At 47.9% G+C, this 24,373-nt stretch overlaps 1 protein-coding gene across 1 annotated transcript in view; it reads left to right on the forward strand.

Moving 5' to 3' along the window:
* The window catches only part of LOC144160006 (uncharacterized), a 48,492-nt gene extending 24,618 nt beyond the window's left edge, over positions 1-23,874 (forward strand). Inside the window, exons 7-8 of the mRNA XM_077691633.1 lie at positions 14,123-14,451; positions 23,644-23,874. Coding sequence (XP_077547759.1) covers positions 14,123-14,451; positions 23,644-23,779 — 465 coding nt within the window. The 3' untranslated portion in view covers positions 23,780-23,874. The remainder of the gene's footprint in view (positions 1-14,122; positions 14,452-23,643) is intronic.
* The last annotated feature ends 499 nt before the right edge of the window (positions 23,875-24,373 follow it).

Genomic DNA, 24,373 nt, shown 5'->3' on the forward strand with positions numbered 1-24,373 from the left:
TCATGGCCTATGGCGCCATTTCGTTTCGTTATGGCTAATTCGTTTTGTCACGACCACATGCACGCAACGCCTACACACACCCGGAGGCATGCTGTGGAACAAGCGTGCCAAGGCAGATTGGTGTGACGTACACTACGCTTTGCAGCTGCCTTCCGTTACGGTCTCGAAAATTCATCGTTTCCGATGTTCTTGGAACAAAATTCTTCCGTTGGAGAATGGCGATCCAATGACGCCTGGTTTCCGCGTCGCGGCCACTGTGCCGAAAGTGGTGGATTAGGAAACGTTAAACACACGGAAAGTCCTTGTGAAGTTGCGGCCAATGCTACTAGCACGGCGATTCGCCCCACAACGATCCCACCTGGTACATCCGACTACGGCACAATTTTTTCCCCGCGACTTCCACATTTTCTGACTGAACGCTTCGCTGATCACCATGGCAACCTAAACCGTGAAATGCGTGGAGCGTTTCTGCACGCGATTCGTGCGCGTCGGCGTTGCTCGCGCGATATTTTCACGCCCGCGTCGACGATATTGGCCCGAGGCACCCTCTACCTCGGCCAGATAATGAAGCGCAACGTGCGCGGCAGTGGAGTAGCCCGCAGAATTGCGCCAATGGGGAGGCGCACTCTTCGTGGCGGCAGTTTGAAAATGCTCCGGACAGCCGGCTGGCCCCGCCGGAGACGTTTATGCTTACCTCGGGGGCGGATATTTGATTCGCACTTTGCCTAGCGGCGCAGACGATGCGTTATAGTATCGTTTGCGACCACATTATCAGCTGGTTTACTGCACAAGCAACTTCAATTGTTCCTTGAGTGGCATCTTAAAGAGCGATGACAAGCGGTTGGTCGAGCTACCTGCTCCACTTCGCGGCTGCCATGTTGCCGCCGCCTGCCGCGCCGCCGCGCCACATGCAGCATTCGGGCAGTATTCGGGACAGCGTCATCGTGCCGGTGTCGTGCGCAGCGCGTTTTCGCGAGCAGAAAACGCTCCGTGTGGTTCACGCTTAAAGGGACACTGAAGTGAATTTGTCAAGCTCCCGTTTTTGCTTGCACTGCGTAGACTGGCTCAAATTAGCACACTTTTCATCGTTTATCCGGTTGACAAATCGGTAATTATTTTACAAAGCGCGAAAGAAGAAAAACTACCATGCGCGGTTTGCGGCGGCCGCACCAACTAAGGCTGTGACGTTGGGAGGAGGGGCGCCGTGATTGGACGATGCCCAAGGTTAGCAATCACACAAGTTTCGGTTTCGGTTTCGGTTCTGTAAAACACAACCGTTGGCGTTGTTGGATGGGCATTCTCAATATCTCAGTAATCATCGTACCGCGCTTCTGCCATGTTTTCGGCTGTAAAATGCACAAGATAAGCCTCCCAGGACGGCTTGTAGTCGTAGCATTCACTAGCCGAGACCTACGCAGTGCATGAACGCCCTCCGCGTACCCGCAGACGCCCAAATGTCATGCGCTTTTCCCCCATATTCGGAGCTTGCCTTCCTCATGCCTGTATCGTAAAAAGCGTGTTCGCACCAGGCCAAGGGTCTGTTCATTCTGGCCTGTGCCCACTGCCTGCAAGCAGTCGGTGCTTATGGCAACAGCACGCCAACGAGAGCTCGCTAGCGCGCCAGTGCCAGCCTGCGCGCGTCTTGTGAACTAGTTCGTGTAGCCATGAACGTTGCGGCCCCAAAAAAGGTGAACTCAATATAGAAAACATCGGCGGAAAACAAAAAAGTTAACTCACAAAAAAAAAGCACGTACCCGCAGGGATTCGAACTCGCGACTCGCAAAACATTTGCGGTGAATTCCTAGCGCCCCAGACCGCTAGGCCACGGAGCGGGACACGAATGCCTTGCTAATATAGGGTATATATTGTACAACCGGTTTACACTTTTATTTAGTTTTGGCATTTCAAGCAGCTTAGGTGACTATTTGTTGTACTGCGATCGTGCAGTAAGCGTCATCCGAGTTTCCACAGTAGCTCACGTCTAGCAATTGCATTTCGTAGACGGAAAAGCGTTCGCAGATGCGTAGTCGTGCTGCTGACCGCTGTGCTTGTTCGCCCAGCGCAAAAAAGTGCTCCCCGCGCCCTAGTTTTACGCTGTACGGTAAAAATATCAGTTTATTTTATTTGCTTAGTACCTATATTGACTTCGCTGACTCTTCTCCCGCCTTCAAGAGGCCTTATATTTTCCTACTGGCGTACCAGTCAGCGAAGCGTCGCATGTGCAACGCTTGTGTGAAGCGACCTTGACTTGGAGCTAGATACAGTGTACAAACAAACCAAGTAAAGGAAGGCACATTCTTCAATTCACAAACGTGTCCTGGCTTCGTTTCAACTAAGCGAACGAATTGCGACCAAGCAATTTTTTTTAACCTCCTTGATTGCGACGACCCACCGGCGGCCGGCGGACGAAACGCTGGGCCGACTGACTCTGTCGGCCGGGGAGCCGTGCAGTAGCGCAGCCGTGGCGCAGCCAATTGCCAGCTCATCCCCTCCTGACGTCACACGAAAACGCCACAGAAAATGGGCGAGCGTAAAGAGAGGAGGACAGCGTTTTCGAATTAGTTTTTCTACTAAATAAAATCGCGTAAACGCGCCTAGAGTGGTCGAAACATGGCCTGGGGACTCCGGACTACAATTTGCGCTAGTAATCCCGCAATGTTTACATATCACTTCAGTGTCCCTTTAAGGCTGAAACTGAAACCGCCCCCTGTGAAAGGGGGAGGTTCCCGTTTGAACCCATTCCTATTTAACCCTTCCCGCTTGTTACCTCCCGTTTCAACCCGGCGCAAAATGACCTTCCCGTTTCGCCCTTTCCCACTTGGACGTTCCCGTTAGAACCCATTCCCATTTAAACCCGGGGCGAAAGAACCTTCCCGTTTCGTATTTTCCTATTTAGCCCGTTGCGGAATAGCGTACTCAGTTTAAAAACACCCTCACATTCAAAGAAATCGTATTTGGCGGGCTAACCCATTTAATTGTTATAATAGCGCAAGTGTACATCAATGACGAAAAGAAATGGATAAAAACTATAAACGATAAAAAGATATATAAAAATGAAGTAACCCTGCGTATCTGGATACATATGCCACATCTGGCTATAAAAAATCGCAGTCGTGAGAAGCGGCGAAAATTATCAACTTACCTTTGCGTTTTATTGATTCTGTTTATTCCCGTCACTCTAACTTACTCAATTAGCATAATATGGAAAACCTTTAGAAAATTAAGCAGCGCAGGGTCGTCTCTAGCCTAAATTTTCTTTAATACAGAAACTTGAAATTGTCGCGGGAATACTACCTCTAAGGGCCTTTCAGACGTTTAGCGAGAAGACATCATAGTAAGATTATTAGGCAGCCAATCAGCTGAATTGCTATTCAAAAGTTATCTTTGTTTCCTCGTGCAATTTCTTACTGGAGTAAGTTAACTGAACAAACAGTGAACTCGGTATCGTTAGAATTTTCCTCACGTATTGGAAATGTGTGTTCTAGTTGAATCGTCGTGTTCTAAAATTGGAATACATTACGAATGCATATCATTGTTCGGACCCCTTGCGTTCGGACCCCTTTGCGACTGATACATATTTATGTCTTTTAGTTATTTGTGTTGGGCGTTTTAAGTTAAGCCAACCAATACTGATGTGTTTTTATGTTCACTCCTCCATGAGCCCGACCAGGCCGTAAATTATCTGTAAATAAACAAAGAAATCTACCCATTACTCACGTAAGAAAGGCATCAGTAGCCAGTTCTCAGATTTCTGCAGATGTTCATGCCTTTTTAAAAGTCTCTCCTATGGACATCTTTGATCTATAGATCTCTCGAACCCGAAGACAAAGCTACGCTCCAAAGAATAAGCATAAGAGCGGCTGATAAATAAATTTCAGCCGCACGTACGAACACCAACTGCAGGAAAAATCCGATGCGTGCATTACTCAAGATATTGGGTATTTTTCTAGTACACTTACGCCGCTACAAATTTTGCGTCAAGAGGGCAGTATCGGCCTAAAGCATTCTGAAACTTTTATCCGCCCGAAATATCGGTTGATAATGGAAAATTTGCTGCATAAAAGTTTTCAGTGCATGACCCGTTGCTTGTAAGCACATTTTGGAGAACAGTTTCGAAAACGGTAACGCATATTTTCAGAAATTCAAATGGGTTGGAACGATGCGGGATCAAATGAGAAGTGCACTTTGGGAGCGGGTTGTAACGGGAAGGGCGTTTTGGGAACGGGCTGAAACAGGAAGCGCCCAAACGGGAAGGTCGTTTCGGGAACGGGCGCGCACGGGACGGGTCAAGCGGGAAGGGCGTTTCGGGAATGGGTTCAAACGGGAATTGGTCAAACGGGAATGGGTTCTTTCGGGATACACCCGTCAAAGGCTAGTAATGGCGAGTGCGTTGCTAGGTTCTCTTGTTGAAGGTCAGCCCAAGTGGTCGCTGTAAACGGTCTATAACAGATATTCAGCCCTAGTCACATTCTGGCAAAGCATCGACGACGTCAGAGAATCTTGTCTGTGTGACAGAGGCGAACGTTTAAAGCGACTGCAAATTGGCTGTGCTGTGATATTGGCGCCCCAGTTCGTTCGCTCGTGCCTGCTAAATGTTTTAATGTCTCCCTATACGCCTCGAGCGCGGCCTGTAGGGGCGCCACTGAAATCCCCCTAGCGGCCCATTTCGAAAGCAGCCGCGGGAGTCGCCGGCCCGCTCCCCACTGTCACTGTTGCTTTCGGGGCACGTTCACGACTGAGATTTACCGTTTGTAGGCGTTGGAAATACATATTTCTGTGCAGTAGTCACTCTGTTCGCAAATGTGGTGTGTTTACGAGAGTGTAAATGTGTATGACGCGATCTTAGTCTGGTACAAGCGCCAAGTGTGCGTCGCAGGTCGGTGTCGCGGAACGGGGATATGCATATGGAGATGATTGGGATTCCACTGCCCTGAAATTTACTAACAGTGTCTCCGTAAGCATAATATCCCCAGATGGTCAGGCCATGGCTATACACTACGATGTAAATCAGTTTTGTGTGCTTATATAACCTAGGGGAGCGCTCACACCAGACAGCACGCCAGTTATGCTTGCCAATATCATACCTCAGATATTGATCACTACCCTGGACATATATTTCACGAACTTTCTACGAAATAAGTACGATGGATAATCCAAAATTATACCCGCGATCAGTGCATGACAACAAAAAATATTGTCGGGCGTCTTCTCGCGCGCTGAGCGCCCGCACATTCATATATGTTACATATATCCTCCGCAAGCAGCCCGGAGAAGGGCTTCTACAGTAATGCCCGTTCGTGACTAAACGTTTCTTCGAAGCATAGTCATATGACTCAGGGAGCCTGCAGAATCTAGCACAAACGGAAATCAGAAGGCCTTATCAGATATCCCACTCTTCTAAAGACACATTTTATCAGTTTTGAACTTGTATACCTAAAAAAAATGCGTTCGCCGAGTTATCAGCTGGTAGTTGAAGTCTAAAAACTAGAGTGACGTGAACGAGTAGTTTGTGTGTGTGATTACTAAAACGTTCTTTCCTTGAATTGCTCCGCAATCGTACACAACAATACGTAAGCATCCCCTCCCCTCACCCCTCCCCATATGTCTCGCGAAATAACAGTGCATTTCGCACACTAGTTTTTTTTTCATTTCTGTGCGAGCTATTTTATTTCTTCCGGGCTTGCAGACCATTAATTTTTCAGTGGTTTAATTCGTTTTTCTTGGTTCTTGCCAGTGTTGTACGGAACGGCGTTACAAGGAACGGCGTTCCTGGAACTAGTTCCTTTTTGGAGGAACGGAGGAACGCCACCGTTTCATTAAGGGTCGGTGGAACTGTAACGGTAACTCGTTACGTTTACAAAGGAACGGCAGGAACGGCGTTCCTGCCGTTACATCGCTAGGATTTGGCTGTTTTTGATGGCAAGGCTCGAGTACAAAAATCCACAAGTCGCTACTGCGTTTCTCTTCCTATAAGCTGGTCAATTTGCCCGCCCTTCAGCCGTAAGTACTTCCTCGAAGCTCAAAGGCAGAAGAATAACCACGCAGTAGGCCGCAGGTTGTGCTTGCTTTCATGCTGGTTGAACTTACGCGGCGTTCGACGGGTGAATAGCGTAGCCGCGAGAATGCTTTTCATCTTTCATCGTTTGCCTGCGGAGGCCAGGACGCGCGTTTGGCCGATGTAATTGGTCCCTGGCGGGGAAAGATTGTCTAATACGGGATCCGGAGATTTCGGTGTCTGACCTTTAGGTGCAGGACGTTTCACTGCGGGCATTTCTGTGCATGCACGGACATTTTGGTGCACGACATCTTGGCCCAGATATTTTGAGTCACGCATGTCCCAGGCATTCTTTGAATATTTTAGCTTTAATATTGTAATTTCGTGACTTGATATGATTTCACGTTCGAGACTAGTGCTTTCGCCGCCGTGCGTGGAAACTAACGCTAAGCCCTCGCGGAGCATTGCCACGTAAAACCCAAATTCTGTAGTGAATGTTAAAAATTAACATGGTTAATTTGCATGCGTTCAACCTTTTTTTTATTTTAACATTCATGTGAACAACCCTAATACTTTAAGTGTTATCGAAGCGCTTTGCTTTAACTTCACCCTACGGTGCAAGACGCTGCTGCTTTTAGTCCGTCCTCCCCCCCCCCCCCCACCCCAATCGTAACTGAAAAAAAACCTGCGCTAAAGAATTCATTCCACTGCATAGCAGGTGTCCCCAGGAATAGGTATTAAAAATATATAAATGTAGAATTTATAAAAATACCTGGCAAAGGTCAAACATGACATTAATCAATAAATAAATTCACTGCTCTAGATTGTTGTTCATAACCCACTTTAAACTGAAATAAAAATATAACGGCTCTCGTAAACAGGCAAGCACCGGATAATTTGGTCGCCGAAAAGTTTCCAAACCGAAATTTCTGCACACCGAAATGTCCGAGCACCGAAACGCCCGTACACCGATATTTCCGTACACCGGAATGTCCGTAGACCGAAATTTCCACACCGAAACATCCTGCATCAAAATGTCCTAGCGCTGTCTGGAGTTTGTCCGGTACTCCCTGAAAAAATTCGCCTAGGAGATTTTCTTTTGAATATTTTTATCTCCAGATAATCTGCTGCCGGCGGTGTTAATATCCGCATAATATACGTAGTTCGATGTGAGTTTTAAATTTCTCACTTAATTTCGCCGCATGGTTATCCGAAACTATATTTTAATTTAAAAACCAAATTGTAACGTTAATGTAACAATACGTTCCAATTTTCGAAGTGGAACTGGAACGCGTTCCTTTCGCAATAAAGGAACTTGTAACGGGAACTCGTTTCAAAATTGGGAAGGGACGAGGAACGAGCTTTCGTTCCTATTTTAGAGGAACGTGTACAACACTGGTTCTTGCTATAATGCATGAGTGCAAATCTTTGCCTTGTGCACATGAGTGCACATGAGTGCCTTGGAATACACTTAACATTTTCTCATGGCTTATATTTTTATAAAAGGCACAAGTTATTATCAGGTATTGGGTAATCGCATCCTCGAAATATATTCTTCTACGACGCATATATTCGTAATGAGGCCGCATTCGTTGTCCGCGCTACAAAACAAAACACACCTCTCACTGTGCCAGTATCAGGTTTAAACGAGGCGACAATAAAAATAATTAGCAGTGATTACAGCTTGTCAGTGCGCCGAAAGGGCTTGGCCGGTTGAAGTAAAAGCAAGAAAGACTGCTCCCACCATGAGTTGCGTTTCCGCTAGACAGAACTTTACCGACAGCTGGTATTTTTTCTGGACAGAACTGTATGGAAAGCATCGAACTGTACAAGATGATCACGTGGCATTAGAACAAATATGACCAGGCCGGTGTGTCAAGTGGCTTAAAGTTCCTGGATCACCTCGCTAAACTGGCACATAGTGGTTAGTAATCGAAGAGGTCTGAGTGCAGCCCAGTGCACCGACATACCTTAAAAAGATTGTGCCGAGCCCAGTGCACCGACATACCTTTAAATGATTGTGCCGATACGTCAGGCGTATCCCTAAGAAATTTTGTGGGTACGTCCGACGTACCTTTAGATCCAGCAAAAATTAAATTCACGGCGCAGTGGGGCTGCAACGGGTACGACGACGACGGATAAAAAGCCTTTTGTAAAACAATGTTGTTAGCACTGCCAAAGGCCCTCGATTTTTCAGACCAAAGTTGGAGACGTTTTGAGGCAAACAGCCCGGTTTGTATTTCGCGCGTTCGTTTTTCGCACTGCCATGATAGTAGTTCGCGTCGCGTCTGACAGATGGAGCCACCAGTCCACGGTGCGCGCGCCGCTCGTGGGACCTTGCTCTCGGTGGTTGCACTCAATCTCTGCAAGAGGTAGCGTCAACATCCCCCTCGCGAGGGGCACGATCAAATGCAGAGCATTTCCGGGGGCGCACGACGTTAAGTAGTTTGCGTTACGTTAATGTTGTTGCACTTGTGGCAACTGCTGACGAGAGAGCGCTCGTCAGCAGTAATTTGAATGCGTCAAGGATATAAGGCGCGTCCGTAGCCTCCCAATCTGTGTCGGCTTTGTGGCGCAGTCGGTTAAGCACCATGTACATTGCGTTCCGCCCGCAGGGTCGAGGGATCAAAACCTGGCGCCGGATGGTACTTTTTTTTATATATAGTAGGGAGGGGTGCGGTGCGGACTACGGACGCCAACGCGGGTGACATCGTGAGTTACTGAAATGCTCTGCATTTAATTCGCTTGTGCCGGACGTACTCGGAGGTGACAGTGGTGGTATGCTGCTGCCGTCGCCGACGCCCGTAACAGCGGCCGAGAAGGACGCAGAGCCGCGTTCCCGGATAGCTATTGTTGGTGTTTGAGCACCCTACCAAGACGCAGTGGGTTTTGAAGTGACCTAAACGTACTGTTTACTTACAGACGTCACCATAACGAGTTTTTTAGCGCTTGGAAAGGCAAAAAGAAGCGAAAGAGAACCGAAACACTGCATGAGCCCCTATGGGCTGCGCAGCGCAAATCCCGACAACTCCGCGGAGAAGCAGCGGCAGGCCGCGCAGGGATCGCAAAGCTCGAGGCGTATTGCGTCACTGTAGCGCGAAATTATGGTATTTCGTAATTTCTTGTATTTTTTATGTTCTCAGTGGTTTAAATAGAAGTGAGTGAGTTACTGAATGCTAGATCTTCAAACGTGGCCTTTATTGCGTATTTATTGCGCTAGTAGTGTTATACTTCTGTATTATAGCCACTCGAAGGGCCAGCGCTTGTATTGTACCTCAATTACCCGCTGCTTATAAGCAATAAGTGCGTAAACTTCATCAACGCTGAATGCTTTGTTTTCAACGTGGGTGTTATAATAGTTCAACGAATAAAATGTCGCGGGCTGTTGTTGGCGCATTTAAATACCTAAAAATGAGAAATGTACTCTCCTGGTGCGGTGCGATTACACTCTCCAGGTATGTAAAATAGAAAGAATTAGTTCGTATACAGGGTGTCCCACCTATCATGCACCAAGATTTAAAAAAAGAGAAATGGCGCTGCCCGAAAGAAACCTAGCTAATATTGTTTCCAAAAAGTGGAGTAGCGCCCCGTCATTTTTTTCGTTAATGAGATTTAAGTAATTATAATTATTTATCTAACGGGACAAGTGCATCCCTAATCATTGAAGTGACAATGAGACACTTGTAGGTACCCACGAGAGGAATCTAAACTGTGGCATTTTCACCGACCAACTAATTGCCTATAGTTAGTCATTTATTCTGACTGATAAAGAAACTCCGCGAAACATAAAAAAATGGCAGCATCTCCACTCCGTGGATGATGGGCGAGGGTGCGGAGTACGGAGACTCGAAATGACGTCCAAGTTGCGCCCCGAGTGAGATCCGATTTGCTCCCCGACCGTCATTCGGTTTAAGCCGTGAGTTGCACATTGATTAATCCCTAAATTACACTGCAACTCGCGGCTCAAATCGAATTTCACTAAATGATGGTTGGCGCACGGATGGACGCCGACGGACATTGTGCGGTCCTAAGGTACTAGGCACCAAAAATGCCACGTAACACCGCTTCCACTCGTATTAGGGCACTTAATTCTCGCGTCCGGCGCTGGAATCGAGGTAACCTAGTGCACATCTCAAGCCAGCGCCCTCAAATAAGCTGATTCCAACCAACTGCTTTGCGTGTCACAGGTCCGAAAAGACGGCGCATCACCTTGATGAGGGCATGCAAAGAAGGAGCAGCAAGAGCAAGTGTCGCTGGACGCGTATAGCAGATAAGCAACAAACTCGGTGGTGATTTCTTCTTTGTTTCTTTTCTTTATTTCATTCTGGCTAACTCAGACGCAGCCTGTTCAAGGGCATTGCTTTACGATGCACGCGGGAATGCCGTCACGTGGTATTTTTCATATCTTGAGAGGATTAATTGTTTATCCGTGAGAATAAATAAGTCCGCAAATCGTTCGCCGGTAAAAAAATTGCCAAGTTAAATACTTCTCGTTGGTATATACGTGCCTCATTGACACTTCAATGATTAGCGTAGCACTTCTCGAGTTAGATAATTATAATCAATAATTCAGATCTCATAACGAAACAATTACTAGGTGCAATTCCACTGCACTGGAAACATTACGTGTTAGGCTTTCTTCGAGTAACACCATTGCTCTTTTTGTAATCTTGGTGCACGATAGCTTTACCACCCAGTGCACAAAGGTCAAATTATACACTCTTGTTCTGAGCACAGGGCAGTTAAGGCCCTACCTACGCAATCTGTCTCCAGGTCGACCATATCTTACAATACACAAAATCACTAACCACAGCTAAAGCACCACCTTCGGGGTTTTTGCGTTTGCTCTATTATTTTAGTGGTTTGACATGTGTTGTGACGTAAATAAGTGAACGGCGATATGTTTGGCTAAAGCCGAGTTCCGGTTGATATAGCAATAGAAAAGAAACGGTACCATTCAATTCATCCGTAATCGTCTTTCGGCCAGAATATTTTTATCATATAAGTGTACTGCTGGCCATGGCGTCTAGCCTTTCGTTTTAACTCCAAAGGTTAAAAGGTTTTCATCCATGATTCCGTCAGATGCCTTGAGTGGGCAGTTTCAGGGACATGCACAGGGGTCCTGAAGCCGCATACGGATGACTCGTCGTCGGCAGCACGCAATCACGGCGTACGCGACATCCCTCGTCTTTGGTAGGGGGACCAGATGTGGATATGTGAGTGACCATCTAAGCGGGGGTGTTCGGGCAACTCTCGTTAGGGATAAAAACAGACCGTGAACGGACTTGTTGCACAACAAAGCATGTCTGTTTTCGTTGTTAGGAAGAAGCGTGTGGGTAAGAACTGCTTGCAGTTGCAACCTCCAGGGCACTGCAGACAGCTCGCTTGCCCCAGAGAAAACCGGATCCAGGCTTTCGGTGCAGGTGAAGAGCAAAGCGCTTCCCATGCAAGCGGTGCCCGCTTTGGGGCACATCGCCGACAAGGAGGAAACGGGGTACCGCATTGCAAAGGCAGGTTTTACTGAACAATAGGCTGGAAGGGGGGGAGGTTCCCGTTTGAACCCGCTCCCATTTGATCCTTCCCGCTTGTTCCCTCCCGTTTCAACCCGGTGCAAAACGCCCTTCCCTTTTTACCCTTTACCATTTCGCCTGTTCCCATTTGAACCCGTTCCCGTTTGAACCTTCCCGCTTGTTAGGTGCCGCTTCAACCGGGTACAAAACGCCCTTCCCGTTTCGCGTTTTCCCATTTAGCCCCTTCCCGGAATAACGAACTCAGTTTCGATTCGGGTGACTCGGACAGAGGCGTGCGATTTTCGAAAATATACTTACGTCCGACTGTATTTTAACCTAATAAAAAAAACGTTACGGCTGGCGGAGCCAAAGTATGCAGTCGCCGTATTAACCTGCAACCTTTTCGCAATGGTCCGTTTTACGATACGCTGCGCCAATTGAAAAACAACTCTTATGTTGCTGCGTTACGTCCGACCCCGTACAGCGTTGGGGAATTACGTACAGCTGAAACCACACCCTTCCGTCTGCTTCAGCGTGGTTCGAGTGGTCTGGAACGTGTTGCTCGCATGCGTACTCCGCGGCAGCGGTGATAGTTCCAGCCCCTACGGTTGCATATACGAATGCACATGCAGTTATATGCAACACATACAAAAAAGAAAGGACGATAATTAACAAAATAGAACCTTTCCGCGGTCGCAGTGCCAATTTGTAGCATCCGGATTTCTTGCCGAAAATGAAGTTGGGTGTTTTAAGAAATGCAACTATTAATTTATTAGGTGTAGTACAGGGCTACTGCTTTATTTCTACGCAGGAAAAAGATATCGCGAAATATAATTGCCGAATCTAGCAAACTACAGAAAAAAAACCATTTTATGAACGCGGTAACTATTATAGACCAAGCCAGTGGTACGGTCAATTTTAATGTGTGGAGAAGGGTCACTTTATATGCACATATCTGTAAAAGAATGGTCATTGAAGGCTAAAGCTGAAATTTTTTCTTGTAGGAAATGGTTCGCACAAATTTTTCATCCAGGCGTTAAAAACACTCCAAGCTCTTGCGTGTACCTTTTACGGATAGGCGGGCACGCAGTACAAGGAATAGCAAACGCAAACATTACGGTAGTTATCCGTCCATAATAGAGAGTTTTAGTATATCGTTACCGTGTTTGCGTCACCATTTACTGGGTTACCGGTTAGCACACCGTTTGCGGTTTGCGTATTCAGGCCGCCGCGGTGCAAGTAGCGATATCTTAAGAATTAGTTTCAAAGCAAATCACGCATAATTTTGTTGCTGTAGTTCACAATTACTGTAGTTTTTTTAGAATACTGTAGCCATCGCCTGTACAGCTATAAAAAGAAACCGTGTCGGTGGCGCCATCTATTGAGTAGCGTTAGAGTCAAGGTGAAACAGAATTTGCCCCCGCGCTAAATAAGTAAGCAAGAAATTAGTAAAATATGTTGTAGCACTTGCTCAGTGACCTACACTACATTGCCCAGCGCAATTTTGGAGTCTAAAAGCGCACTGCGAGCTCATAAACTTATCTGAACTTTTTGAGGCGGGCGTTTCGGGAGCGGGTTGAAACGGGAAGGGTGTTTTGGGAACGGGTTGAAATAGAAAGCGGTCAAACGGGAAGGGCGTTTTGGGAACGGGCGCACGCGGGAAGGACCAAATTGGAAGGGCGTTTCGGGAATGGGTTTAAACGGGAGGGGTTCAAACGGGAATGGGTTCTTTCGGGCTACACCCGGAAGGGCGTGGGGGTGGTGCACCAACAAAGTTGCGAAGCCGGTGCACTCCTATTCTATGCCCCAAACTCATGGCCAGAACATTACGTCGCCGAGGAATAAAATGGATATGGGGAGGTGAAATGGTGGATATTGGAAAATAAAAGAGGAAGGCAAAAGGGAAAGCAGTGGTCTCAGGGGAGCCCTGATCCCCCCCCCCCCCTCCTCTGGAGCCGCCAATGTAGCGGACGTTCAAACGCCAATATACACGAAACTTAAAACAGGGGAGTTTTTTCTGCAGTACAGATTTGGCAGCATCGCCTGATCCTCTGACTACAGCGCTCACAATATTCACAGTAATAATAGTTAATTTTAACATTACGGTAGTTACTTTAACCACGCATTTTCGGTAAAAATTGTCCTGTACTATTTGGCGTTGCCGCGAGGGAAGTGCGGAAGATGGCAGGTGATTTTTAAGGAAACACGAAGCTAAAATTAGCTTTGCATTTGTGTCACTGCGAAGGTATTCACCCCATCGTTGTAGCCAGAAAGACTTTTAGGGGGCGTTGTACGCCAGCGGTAAAAAAAGTGATCTGCGCTCCAACAAAGTTTCAGTCAATTTTTCCCTTTATTAAACGGACAGCTTCGTTATGTTTGTTTTACTTTATAGATAATTGATGAAGTGTCCAAATAGTCAAGACCAGAGATAAGGGCGAGAGGAAGGGGAACGGCGGCATGCGGAGTTCAGAAGAGTGTCGGGGATTGTTCTGACACCGAAACACACCGCCTTTGGCTACGCGCTTGATACAACCCCCTCGTAGGGGCATCACCCGTGTTGCACGAGACAGTAGCGGCCTTTGTGTATGCAGGCGTGTGCGTTTCATTGCACGTGCAGGTGAAGATCTTCTTCGACGAGTACGTCAGGCCCCTGGCGGTGGCAGATCGCTACGTGTCAACGCCCAATATGCTTTGGACCTTCACACTCAGTTATTTCTTCCCGTCCGACTGGGATTGGTACTACGGGGTGAAAGAACTCATCCGGGACGCTGCTACGGAGAACCAATTGCTGACCCATTTGGCGCTATACATGGGCGGCTGCGATACGCGCTCACTCGTCCGAAAAGCGTCCGTGAAGGGGTTCCACTACATGACCGACGGCGCGGAAAAACAGCTCTTCGAGCCTATCCTGGACATGGCGGCCATGGTCAACTTTATCAAAGACGGGTAAGCAAAGCTGTTACGTGACACACGCTCTGGCGTCTGGAAATTTGCGCTGGGCTTTGTGTGCTGGGTGGTCAGACCGGATTTATAGCCGGCCAATCAAAACACAGTGGGGAAGGGGCGGGAGCGGCTCATACGTCGTACACCGCTGGCACCTTTTCCGCCAAGCCCGAGACTTATAACTTCTGAGCTGCGCACGGCATCATTCTACTGCTCAAGCGTTAACGCGAATGCATTCTCATCTACACGCGCGAAGGTCTAAACGTATGTTCCCATATTTCAAACTCATTAGGGTGGCAGGAGATGGCGGCGGGAACGAGCTGCACGAGAAACAAAAACAGAAATAACAGAACGAATCAATTTTATAAGCAAAACAAATCTTTGCGAAATCCGGCTGTTTTCTTGGTTTCATGGGAGGGATTTTTTTCTTATCACCTATTTTCTCTCGTTATTTCTTCTTGAAAGTTTTCCCGCGGAAAATTTAAAACAAATGGATTCAGCTTGCCCTAGTGGTGCAAGGCTGTATAAACACCAGTGCTGGCGGCCCCTCACGATTCGTTGAAAGTGTTCTCCATGACTGGGAGGCCCGGATCACTTTGCGCCCATCCTTTCACATCTCTACGAGGTTGAACCGAATCAGCGCGCGCTAGCCCCTCGGCCGCCGGTTTCGTGAACTCTGCGTCTGTAACGCGAACTCGGCGTCTGTGCTGCCCACTTCAGGCGCGAACACACGTGAACTGGCGAGCAGAACAGAACGCGAGAGATCACACCATGAGCGCTGGGCCGACGCCGGGCGCTCCTCACGAGCCGCATGCTCACGTGCTCTCGGTTTATACTGTGAAGCAGTATACCTTTACCGGCCAAGGGAATTTTTGTGCGCGCGCCAGCAGAAAACAACGAGGCTACTACTGGCTACACAAGCAAACGGCTACTGGCTACACCAACTAGTGGCACCGCCTCGGATCGAACCGCGACCCGAATAGTGAAACAGAGTGAGAGCCCGTCGTTTTTCTAAGTTACGCCCAAACGTGGAGATGTGGAGACAAAAAGTGTACTCAACCAGCACAGCGAGGGGTTTCCCACCTGGGCTCACTCAATCCCTCGTGTGAAGTGCAAACCGTATAATGTATAATAACGGCGCTCACGTGTTTTGGATTAGTGTTGAATTCAACAGCGTCTTGAAAGGGGGGGGTGCTTAATGGCGACGACGCATAAAACAAGAGTGAGGGGGAGGCCGTGAGATAGATGACATCGCAGCCGCTATGATGGTGATGATGATGATTGCTATTGGTTTCCTCTTTGTAGCGGGGTGATGACATGTCATCGTACCAAAAAGGGCTAGTATACCTATGTTTTATACTCTTGGTTTAATACTAGCGCTGCGTAGGGCAGGCACAAAATACTTTTTTTTCTGTTACAGGTGGTAACTGTCCTAGGCAATATTTCCCCTCTCTACTTTTCCACCACCACCCTTCTAATCTTCTTTTCGTCGCCTCGACAGCCTTGAAGTTAACTTCCTCTGTGCTACTCTTAAATCCTAAGGCTTCTGGAAGCCGAATATTTCCCTCATGTAGATTTAGATGGATACCCTCACGTACTAACACTATGTGCCGCATAGTTTGTTTCTTTTCCGCAGACCACGCATACCGAATCATTTTGTGAATACTTCCCCACAAAGCTCTTAGTTCGCAAGCAACCTGCTCTACCCTCAAAAAGCAATGCACCGCCCTCGGAATTATCGTAGAAAATTTCATTTCTGATGTTCAATTTCTGGCCCTGTACATCTCTAACGACGTTTTAGCTTCCATTTTTGCTCCATTTATTCGTTTCAATATGCCTTGCCTCTTTTTTTTTTGATTACCTTGGCTGTTTTGGAGTCTTCAGTGTTCCTTCCGTATTTCATCATTAGCCTTCTAGTCTTCCTTAACCACTGCGTATCCACGCTTTTCAAGTATGGACACCTAAAATCCTTAGCTGCCCACCTTCGTTGATCCATTGCTCTGAACCTCATCTCGAAACATATTTTACTCTGTGCTTCTCGAACTTCAAACGACGCCCAGCCCATATCTGCCTGTACTGCCTCGTTAGTTTTTTTTCCATGCGCGCCTAAGGTCAAACGGCCTACCGTTCTCTGGTTCACTTCAAGGCCTGGAGCGTCTGATTTTGGGCAGAGTACAGCATTGGCAAATGTGAGACCCGGAATCATTACTTCTTTCCACATTCCTCTCACTACTTCATATTTGTTATACCCCCAGAGATCTCTATGCTTCATTATAGCTGCGTTTCGCTTTCCCTTACCCTTAAAGGGACCCTGCAACACTTACCACCGACTACTCCAAATGTATTTTAAGGTAAAGTCTACTGTCTCAGCAATCTCCTCCCGCAAGAATTATGAAAATCCGTTCACTATCCCCGAAACTACGCGCGAAGAGAAATGGCCCATAATTGTTCCCTCCACTCGAACACGAACAGCGCCACGAAAGCCGCACGCTCCCTGCCGGAGAGAAGGGCGGCTCGCGGGGTTTTCTCCGGCGGCCTTCGATATGTGACAGGCCGGGATAGTTTTTCCCTTTTCTCCGAAACGTGGAGGGGTTTATTTACTGTTTGGTGCCACAAGAAAACAGGCACGGCTGCCTGATCGCAAGCAAGCGCTCAGTCTGGTATAGGGCGTTTTTGAAGCAATAAACGTTTGTGTCATATGATCTGGCTCAAAGGGGAGTAGTAAGGTCTTCACTCAAACTCCAAATTCCTGACCCCATTCATCTCGCACCCTTCCTGCTATCCCCGCTTTCATACCCCCTTCCGGTTCCCCCCGCACTCCTGATAAAGTGTTGACAACCCACCAGTGAGACAGTTTTGGGCACCTTTCCTCCCCGTTCCACCCTCCCCGACAGCCTCAAAGCAAAGCACAGCAACGCTCCACGTGCACTCAAAACATAAAAGAAACGTCAAAACTTGCGTACAGGCTCAGGCATAGAAGAGGTTGGCACACAGCGCCGACAATGCCGGATCGTCAGAGGAAATGCGAAAAATAAGCCGCGAAGCCCACCAGCGACAGCCAATAGGCAGCCATGGCCTCAATGACGTCGTTTAGGCCATGCCAGAGATGGATAATCAGCAAAACTGAAGGTAGCGCGGTTGATTTTTCCGTGTCTTTCACAGTTTAGTATTCTGTGCGACCGCAGGTACCTGTCGCTGTCAGCAATGCGATATCGTCGGTGAAGGCGAGGCGCGCGCGCACAGAACCATTCCGGCCGGCAGCGGCCAGCGGGGGTAGGCCGTCTCGAGCAAACAGGTTTCGCGAGACCAGCGCTAGGGTGGCTACCCTACCAGCGGTAGACGCGCGTGACCCGCAATGCCGCAAAGTACCGCCCTCAAACTCTGGAAAATAGTGTGCGTCCGCAAAATGCAAACCCTCATTTTGCGGACTCCGCATGAGCACTAGGGCGCGCGCAAGGAATAGCGCGCGCTAAACGCTAGCACCCGCTATGTTAACGTCGTCCGTGCGCAATGCACAACAGTAATATTTACGACTGGCGTAATCTAGGAGAAATAAACAAGGAGTTATCGCGCCCTGTCCCAGTCACTGGTGCGATAACGTGGGTAGCACAGACACAGGAGGGACTAAACGGTAGAACGAGAAGCACTTAACTCAAGACGAAACGCCCGCACAGGATGACGACGACGGCTTTGGATCACACAATGTACACAGAATCCAGAACCTCCAGCGGCGGCTATTTCGTGGCAACGCCGGTCGCTCACAAGGCAGAAGAAAAAACACTTAGCGATTGTCGTTACCGAGCATGTTAAGAACACTGAACACAACACGCAAATAAGGAATACGACTGAACGCCACTAAAAATAATTCTCAGAGCGCGACGACGCCGATGGGCTGACGCGAACAGCAGAGGCGGCCATTTTGGCGGAAGTCCGTAAGCGCGGAAGAATATGCTCTGATTTCTTAATTGAACGCGGCGTGGAGATGGTCTACCAAGACGCCACGTAGATACGGTGACACCATTGGCTGGATGGGGTCCTTTGATGGGGAAAAGCCGCATTTTTTGTGAGTTGTATCCGAGTATAGCGTTACTAAATAAAGGCTTTTAGAGTACCAGCACTCTTTTCTCTCATTGTTATGGGTTCTGCTCGCATTCATCGACGCGCAGCGAGGCGCCACAAACTCTGAACTGCGAGTAAGCCGGTGGCCCGCGGAGGGTGAAACGAGTGTGTTGTGTGTTTGTTCTTGTGCTTCTGTGTGCGCACTTCTCCTTCCCTATCCGAGCCAGGGACGGTCGGAAAAAGATTTCGGCCCGTTTCTCCCGCTGTCCTGCAACACCGCCGAGGTGTTGAGTTACGTTTCGCAGAGCCGTACCGCGCCTGGGTCCAGATACGCCACGACCACCAGTCTGTCGTTGCCAGCCCTCGAGACAGCACCACTTTTTTTACAGAGCTAACCAGAGGAAGGAACCTTTCTTTTTTCGACTTGTAACGTTTTCCTGTCTTTCATTTATCCTTAATTAAAGTTTGCCTTTTAGCCTTCCAATGTCTTCCCGTAATCTTTATGGATAGCGGACGCATCAACCCGTCGAACAGCGTACCGTGAGGCCAGAATATTATGTGCCTCCAGGATTTTCATTGGTCGGTCGGCACCACACATTATTTGTTTATATATAGGCGCCCCCGTTTTGTTTCTGGGCGGCTATCCTCTCTCTATCTCTCACACACACACACACACTCTCTCTCTCTCTGCTGCGACGCTAAAGCGGCCGGTCGCACTCTACCCGCCCCACCCGGCGGCGATTTCGTTGCGAGAGATGGCAACACTGCAAGCCAGAAACAAAGTTGCCCCCAGACACTTCCTGGTGCACGAAGTGGCGGTAGTCTTAAGCGTAGCCTATTTAGTTACGCTAGCTGCGCCGTTACGCTAGCAGCCCAAGGACGCGCATTCGGCCCCGACAGTGGTGGCTGCCCTTAAGATAGAGCAACGGAAGTGCTCGTGTGTAGACATTTTGGCGCAGCCTAAATATGCCCAGGTGGCCAAAATTAATGCGGACCGACCACTACGGCGCACCTCATATGCAGGTGTCGCTTCTGCACTCTAGCCCTCCAGATTAATATTTCAGCAGTTGAACGTGCTCAGCGGGTAGGCCTGTTTCTGTGACAGACGTCGCTGCATTTCAGCAATGAAGACTGGTTTGGTGACAGCCATTGCCACTTTCGAATTATTGTGTCATGTGCGCCTCCGAGAAATGCCGTCTGGCGACGGCCACGTAGGCAACAGTCAGGAAAAGCAAACACAAACGGCAACAGACAGGCGAATTTGAACTTGAGGTCGTATTCACCCTCACCTGCCGAGCTGGTCGGTGAAAGGTTCCCGTGAAGAACAAGGCAGACGCTAGCGCTGCAACCGAGATTGCCGCTGGCGCCTGCATAAGCGAAAATAATTCATCTGTTAAATAAGCAGGGAATTTGCGTAACCGTTCTTGGAGTTAAACAAAATACGTCACAAAATCCATCACTTGTGTGAAGTTTGAGAGCTAACAAAGCAACGGTTGCTCACAAATTCTGCAAATATTCATTTTTTCTGTAGCAGCCTGCATAGGCAAGAAAAGAAATCGCCTGCTTACAAAATTTGTTGGAAGGTCAGCATTTTTACGTAGCAATGAAAACATCGCCTGCATAATAGCATTTTTGAGAAGTTCGGACGTGTCAACATTTCTCTACGTAAATGCAATCTGGTGCACGCTTTCGGCAGGAGACTAGTTCACTAAGGTAATCAGGTGTGCTTTAGTAATATGCACGCGTTGCATCAGCTTTCCGAATATCAAATTTGTTAAACATAGCCACTTTCTCCATCAGCTTGAAGATTGGCGTGCAAAACTGCGTTATACGAATTGTCAGTTTATCTGGGTATATGCTAATACCATGGGGTTCTTAATAACAGCTCATTGGCGCCGGTTTTAATGTTTCAACGACATTTTTGTCTAAACTAGCAGCCATTCTTAGCTGGGCACACGGATCGAAGCTCAGAACACATGCTTTACTTACGGAGGTCGTGGGTTCGGATCCCACCTGGCGGGCATTTTTTCTCCACTTTCTTTCTTTGTTTCCAAATTTTTTATCTATTTCAATGACCTACCATATCCTCCCCTTTGATTTCCGAGGTTTTCTTGACTGCCCACTCTTATTTCTGTGCTTTACTTACAGCCACATATGTTTAGGAAACAGCGCCAACCGAGAGGAGCGCATTTCTAAATACACTCCAAAAGAATAATAGTTCTAGAGTGATATACATCTCGGAAACCATTAGAAGCGACAGGATCACATTCCTTGAGAATGCCCACGGTTTTATGGTACCGCAATAGCCATAAAAGCTTTAGCGGAGACGATTTAGAATAATATTTGTCACTGTCTTTGTAACGACACGCAGCACACTGGGCCACTTAGCATTACGTGTTGGCGCCAAGCATATATTTTTTTCATCAACACGTAAACACCCTACCAAAGGCTCTACTCGTCCCTTGAGGCCGAACTTTTTAGAATTAAACTGCGGCTAGTCTCAGTTGATTTATTACTGTACGAAGTGAAGATAGCTCACAACATCGACTGCTTGCAGAATCGGCCAAGTCAGCAATATAGTATACGCACGCGTTAGGCAACCCTCGCAGAAAGTGTCCTCTTAAGTTTGTTTTTCGTTTCCCTTCAATTCCGAAAACACGCATTCTTGCTACTGCACCGTCCCTAGAATTTTGTCTGTGCAAGCGTTTTATCGCTGATGCCGTGAATTGTAAGCCTTTCCAGTAAGGGACGCTACGCTGTCTCCGCAAGCATGAAACATAAACCAAGGGGAATATGGAAAGACCCGCTAACGGCGTTGGCTCATCAGGGGTGCGTAGATTTATTCCTTAAAGCAAAGCTTTGCACGTTGGAATCATGGGATGATCATTGGCAAAGCATACGACTGCTTTAGGAATTGGGCGCCGAGGCTTTAGTCTAGAATATAGCCATATTTAGGATTAGAAAACTCTCCTCGTAAACTTCCATTGCCACAACCTTGGAGGGTACTTTGAAACATTTCGTGTGCCTGGACTTGCTTTCTCCGGTTGAAATGCGATTTGCAGTGTCAGTACTTAAGGAAATGTTTTGACGCAACCCTTTGGGTGATCTGATAGAGACTCGGGTTTCATTGTGTGAAGTTTCCTAGCGCGGAATAGAAGATGCTTCGCCTCAATGCCGTTTCCATAATTGATTGTATAGCAATAGGCTGTGGCTAGCGTTTCGTCCAGACGGAAGGAGGTACAAGTGCTAAATTTCCGTCCAGACGGAACGGAGCGCTGCGGGTTATCATATCGTCCAGACGGAATACAACTGTGAGCTTAGCGCTCCGTCCAGATGGAGCTGGCGTGAAATTTATACAGTTCCGTCCAGACGAAAGCAAAACCGGCTTTTTAGACGACATGTTCAGTCTTCAGATTTGGTGTAGAGGTGGCGCCTCGGATAATGGCACTATTGTACCGGGTTTGATTCCCCCGGTCATGTTTTATTATTTTTTTAGTGCTTGTGCCAGCATTTTGCAACAGCTAACTTCGCGGGCATTTTACAAATGACGCGGTGAGAGCAGTCGGTCTTAATTTCGCACTCAACGGGCCGCTCCGCTACTGATCACTATAGCCAGAGTCCTTCAGGACTCTGCTATAGCCAAGGCCGACGCGTCCATCGCCAGAGTTCCGATCATCTGTAGTTCTTAATGGTGATTACTAATGACGGTTATTCTGGCTAGTCAATGAGCGGAAGCGGTTAGTTCAGATGGGTAAATATCAAGAAAGACTGCTCTCGTTGCTTGTTGTGAAGCGGGCGTGGTCGAGCTTGGCAGTTCGTTTGATGGCCGATCATGTGTAATCATTAGGCGTGACTATTATTAAAATGTGACTCTGGCTAGTCAATGAGCGGAAGCAGTTTTACCGGTTGAATAAAAATCAACAAAACTCAAGAAACGCGATCGGACAAACTCAGTCAAATGGAACTCCAAGCCGCTATACTCGACCACGCACGCTTCACAACAAGCAGCAAGAGCAGTCTTTCTTGGTATTTACCCAGCCGAACGAACCGCTTTCGCTCATTGACTAGCCAGAATACCCGTTATTAGTAATCACCATTAAGAACTACACATGATCGGAACTCTGGCGATCCATACGGCGGTAATGAGCGGTAGCGGAGCGGCCGGTTGAGTGCAAAGTCAAGACCGACCGCTTTCACCGCGTCAATTGTGAAGTGGGCGCGCAGTTAGCTGTTACAAAACGCTGGCACAACCACGCAAAGAAAAAAGGATGTCCGGGGGGAATCGAACCCGGTACAACAGTGCCATTATCCGAGGCGCAACCTCTACACCAAATCTGAAGACTGAGTATGTCGTCTAATCAGCCGATTTTGCTTTCGTCGGGACGGAACTGTATAAATTTCTCGCCGGCTCCGTACGGACGGAACGCTAAGCTCTCAGTTGTATTCCGTCAGGACGGAAGTATAAACCGCAACGCTCGGTTCCGTCTGGACGGAACTTTAGCGCTTGTATATCGTTCCGTCTGGACAAAATGCTAGCCACAGCCATAGCAATAAACACAGCCCGCAACTGCTTTTGTTTCACCGCTTGGTCAACTAGCAGGTTTAGTAACTGCACCATCTCTTTGGAAGGTATTGAGCTTAATGTTATTTGTAATCTATCTTCCTTGTACATATCTTGAAAAGAGATGAAATCAGTTCTGCAGGCAAGCCATTCGCTACTTTGTTGCACAGTGCCTCAACTAGAAAGGACGCCGTTCTTGGAGACGTATAAGCGCAGGTAGCACAACTCCACGTTGTAAAGCTAGGAATAAAGTTACATGTTGGTCAGGTCTTTTTTTTCTGGACGTCAAATGGAGCGCTAACCAGAGGCACTTTCACATCTGTAGCCAATCAGCTGAGGTGATACCGGACGTTGGGTATTAGCGTGTGCTGTTGCTTCGCGCGACATGTCACAGGTAACCGCAATTGATTACGTTTTGATCGTGTCATTAAGCGCGGCATGACTGTGTTAAACTGTTGGCTCAATCTTCACGCGAAGTCTCTCTACAACCGGAAGCTGACACAATACTTTTTCTCTAACCGTGTAATACTTTTTCATGGGTGGTGTTTTGCTCCAATTTATTTCTTTCGCTGCAGGAGCGTACCCATGACAGAATATGGAGACCCGTGGGAACCCTGGACATCGAGCAAAATCACTCGCATGGAATTCGAGCACAAAACAGAGGCCCCTACGCAAGATTATGTTACCAAGATCTGCGAGCTACGTTTTTGAATAAATAGCGCCAGCCACCATCTCCGCTGCGGTGGTGGGACACACACCCTTCTCTATGTGTCAGCATGCGGACAATAAAGTAGTTTTCATTTTTTTCTGTATCGTGGCGCTTATGCGGCGTGGACTTGCTGCATTCAAGAAAACGTAGCAAAAAATGCATTATGCTATCGAATGGTAAGGCGGAGGGTGGACACGCACACGCACACACATGCGCGCGCGCGCGCGCACACACGAACAGCTAGGACTAAACAAAGACCGACACTCAGCTGTAGTACATATAATTCACCTAAGCTTGTGCAACCAGCTAGCCCCAGTCTGAGCTTTGTTACGAACGGTGAGCGTGAGTGAGAGTAAAGCTCTGTGCGACGGCCTAGTGAAGTCTGGGATCCAAGCGGTGAGGTAATCCCAGCTTGACCGCACACCTGGCCGTCGCGCTAGCACGGCCGCTCGTTGGAAACAACCTTGTTGGCCCTGACATGAGCGACGATTCTCTGGGGAGTGCGCCGAGAAACCAGATTGGAATCTAATCTGACGCTGGCCTCAACAGAGGGGTGACGTCATCGCGTGGCTTCTACCGTGGTTACGTCATCACCG

Source organism: Haemaphysalis longicornis, unplaced genomic scaffold, assembly GCF_048455015.1.
Source record: "Haemaphysalis longicornis isolate Haplotype H1 unplaced genomic scaffold, Haemaphysalis longicornis Haplotype H1 scaffold_10, whole genome shotgun sequence".
NCBI lineage: Eukaryota > Metazoa > Arthropoda > Arachnida > Ixodida > Ixodidae > Haemaphysalis > Haemaphysalis longicornis.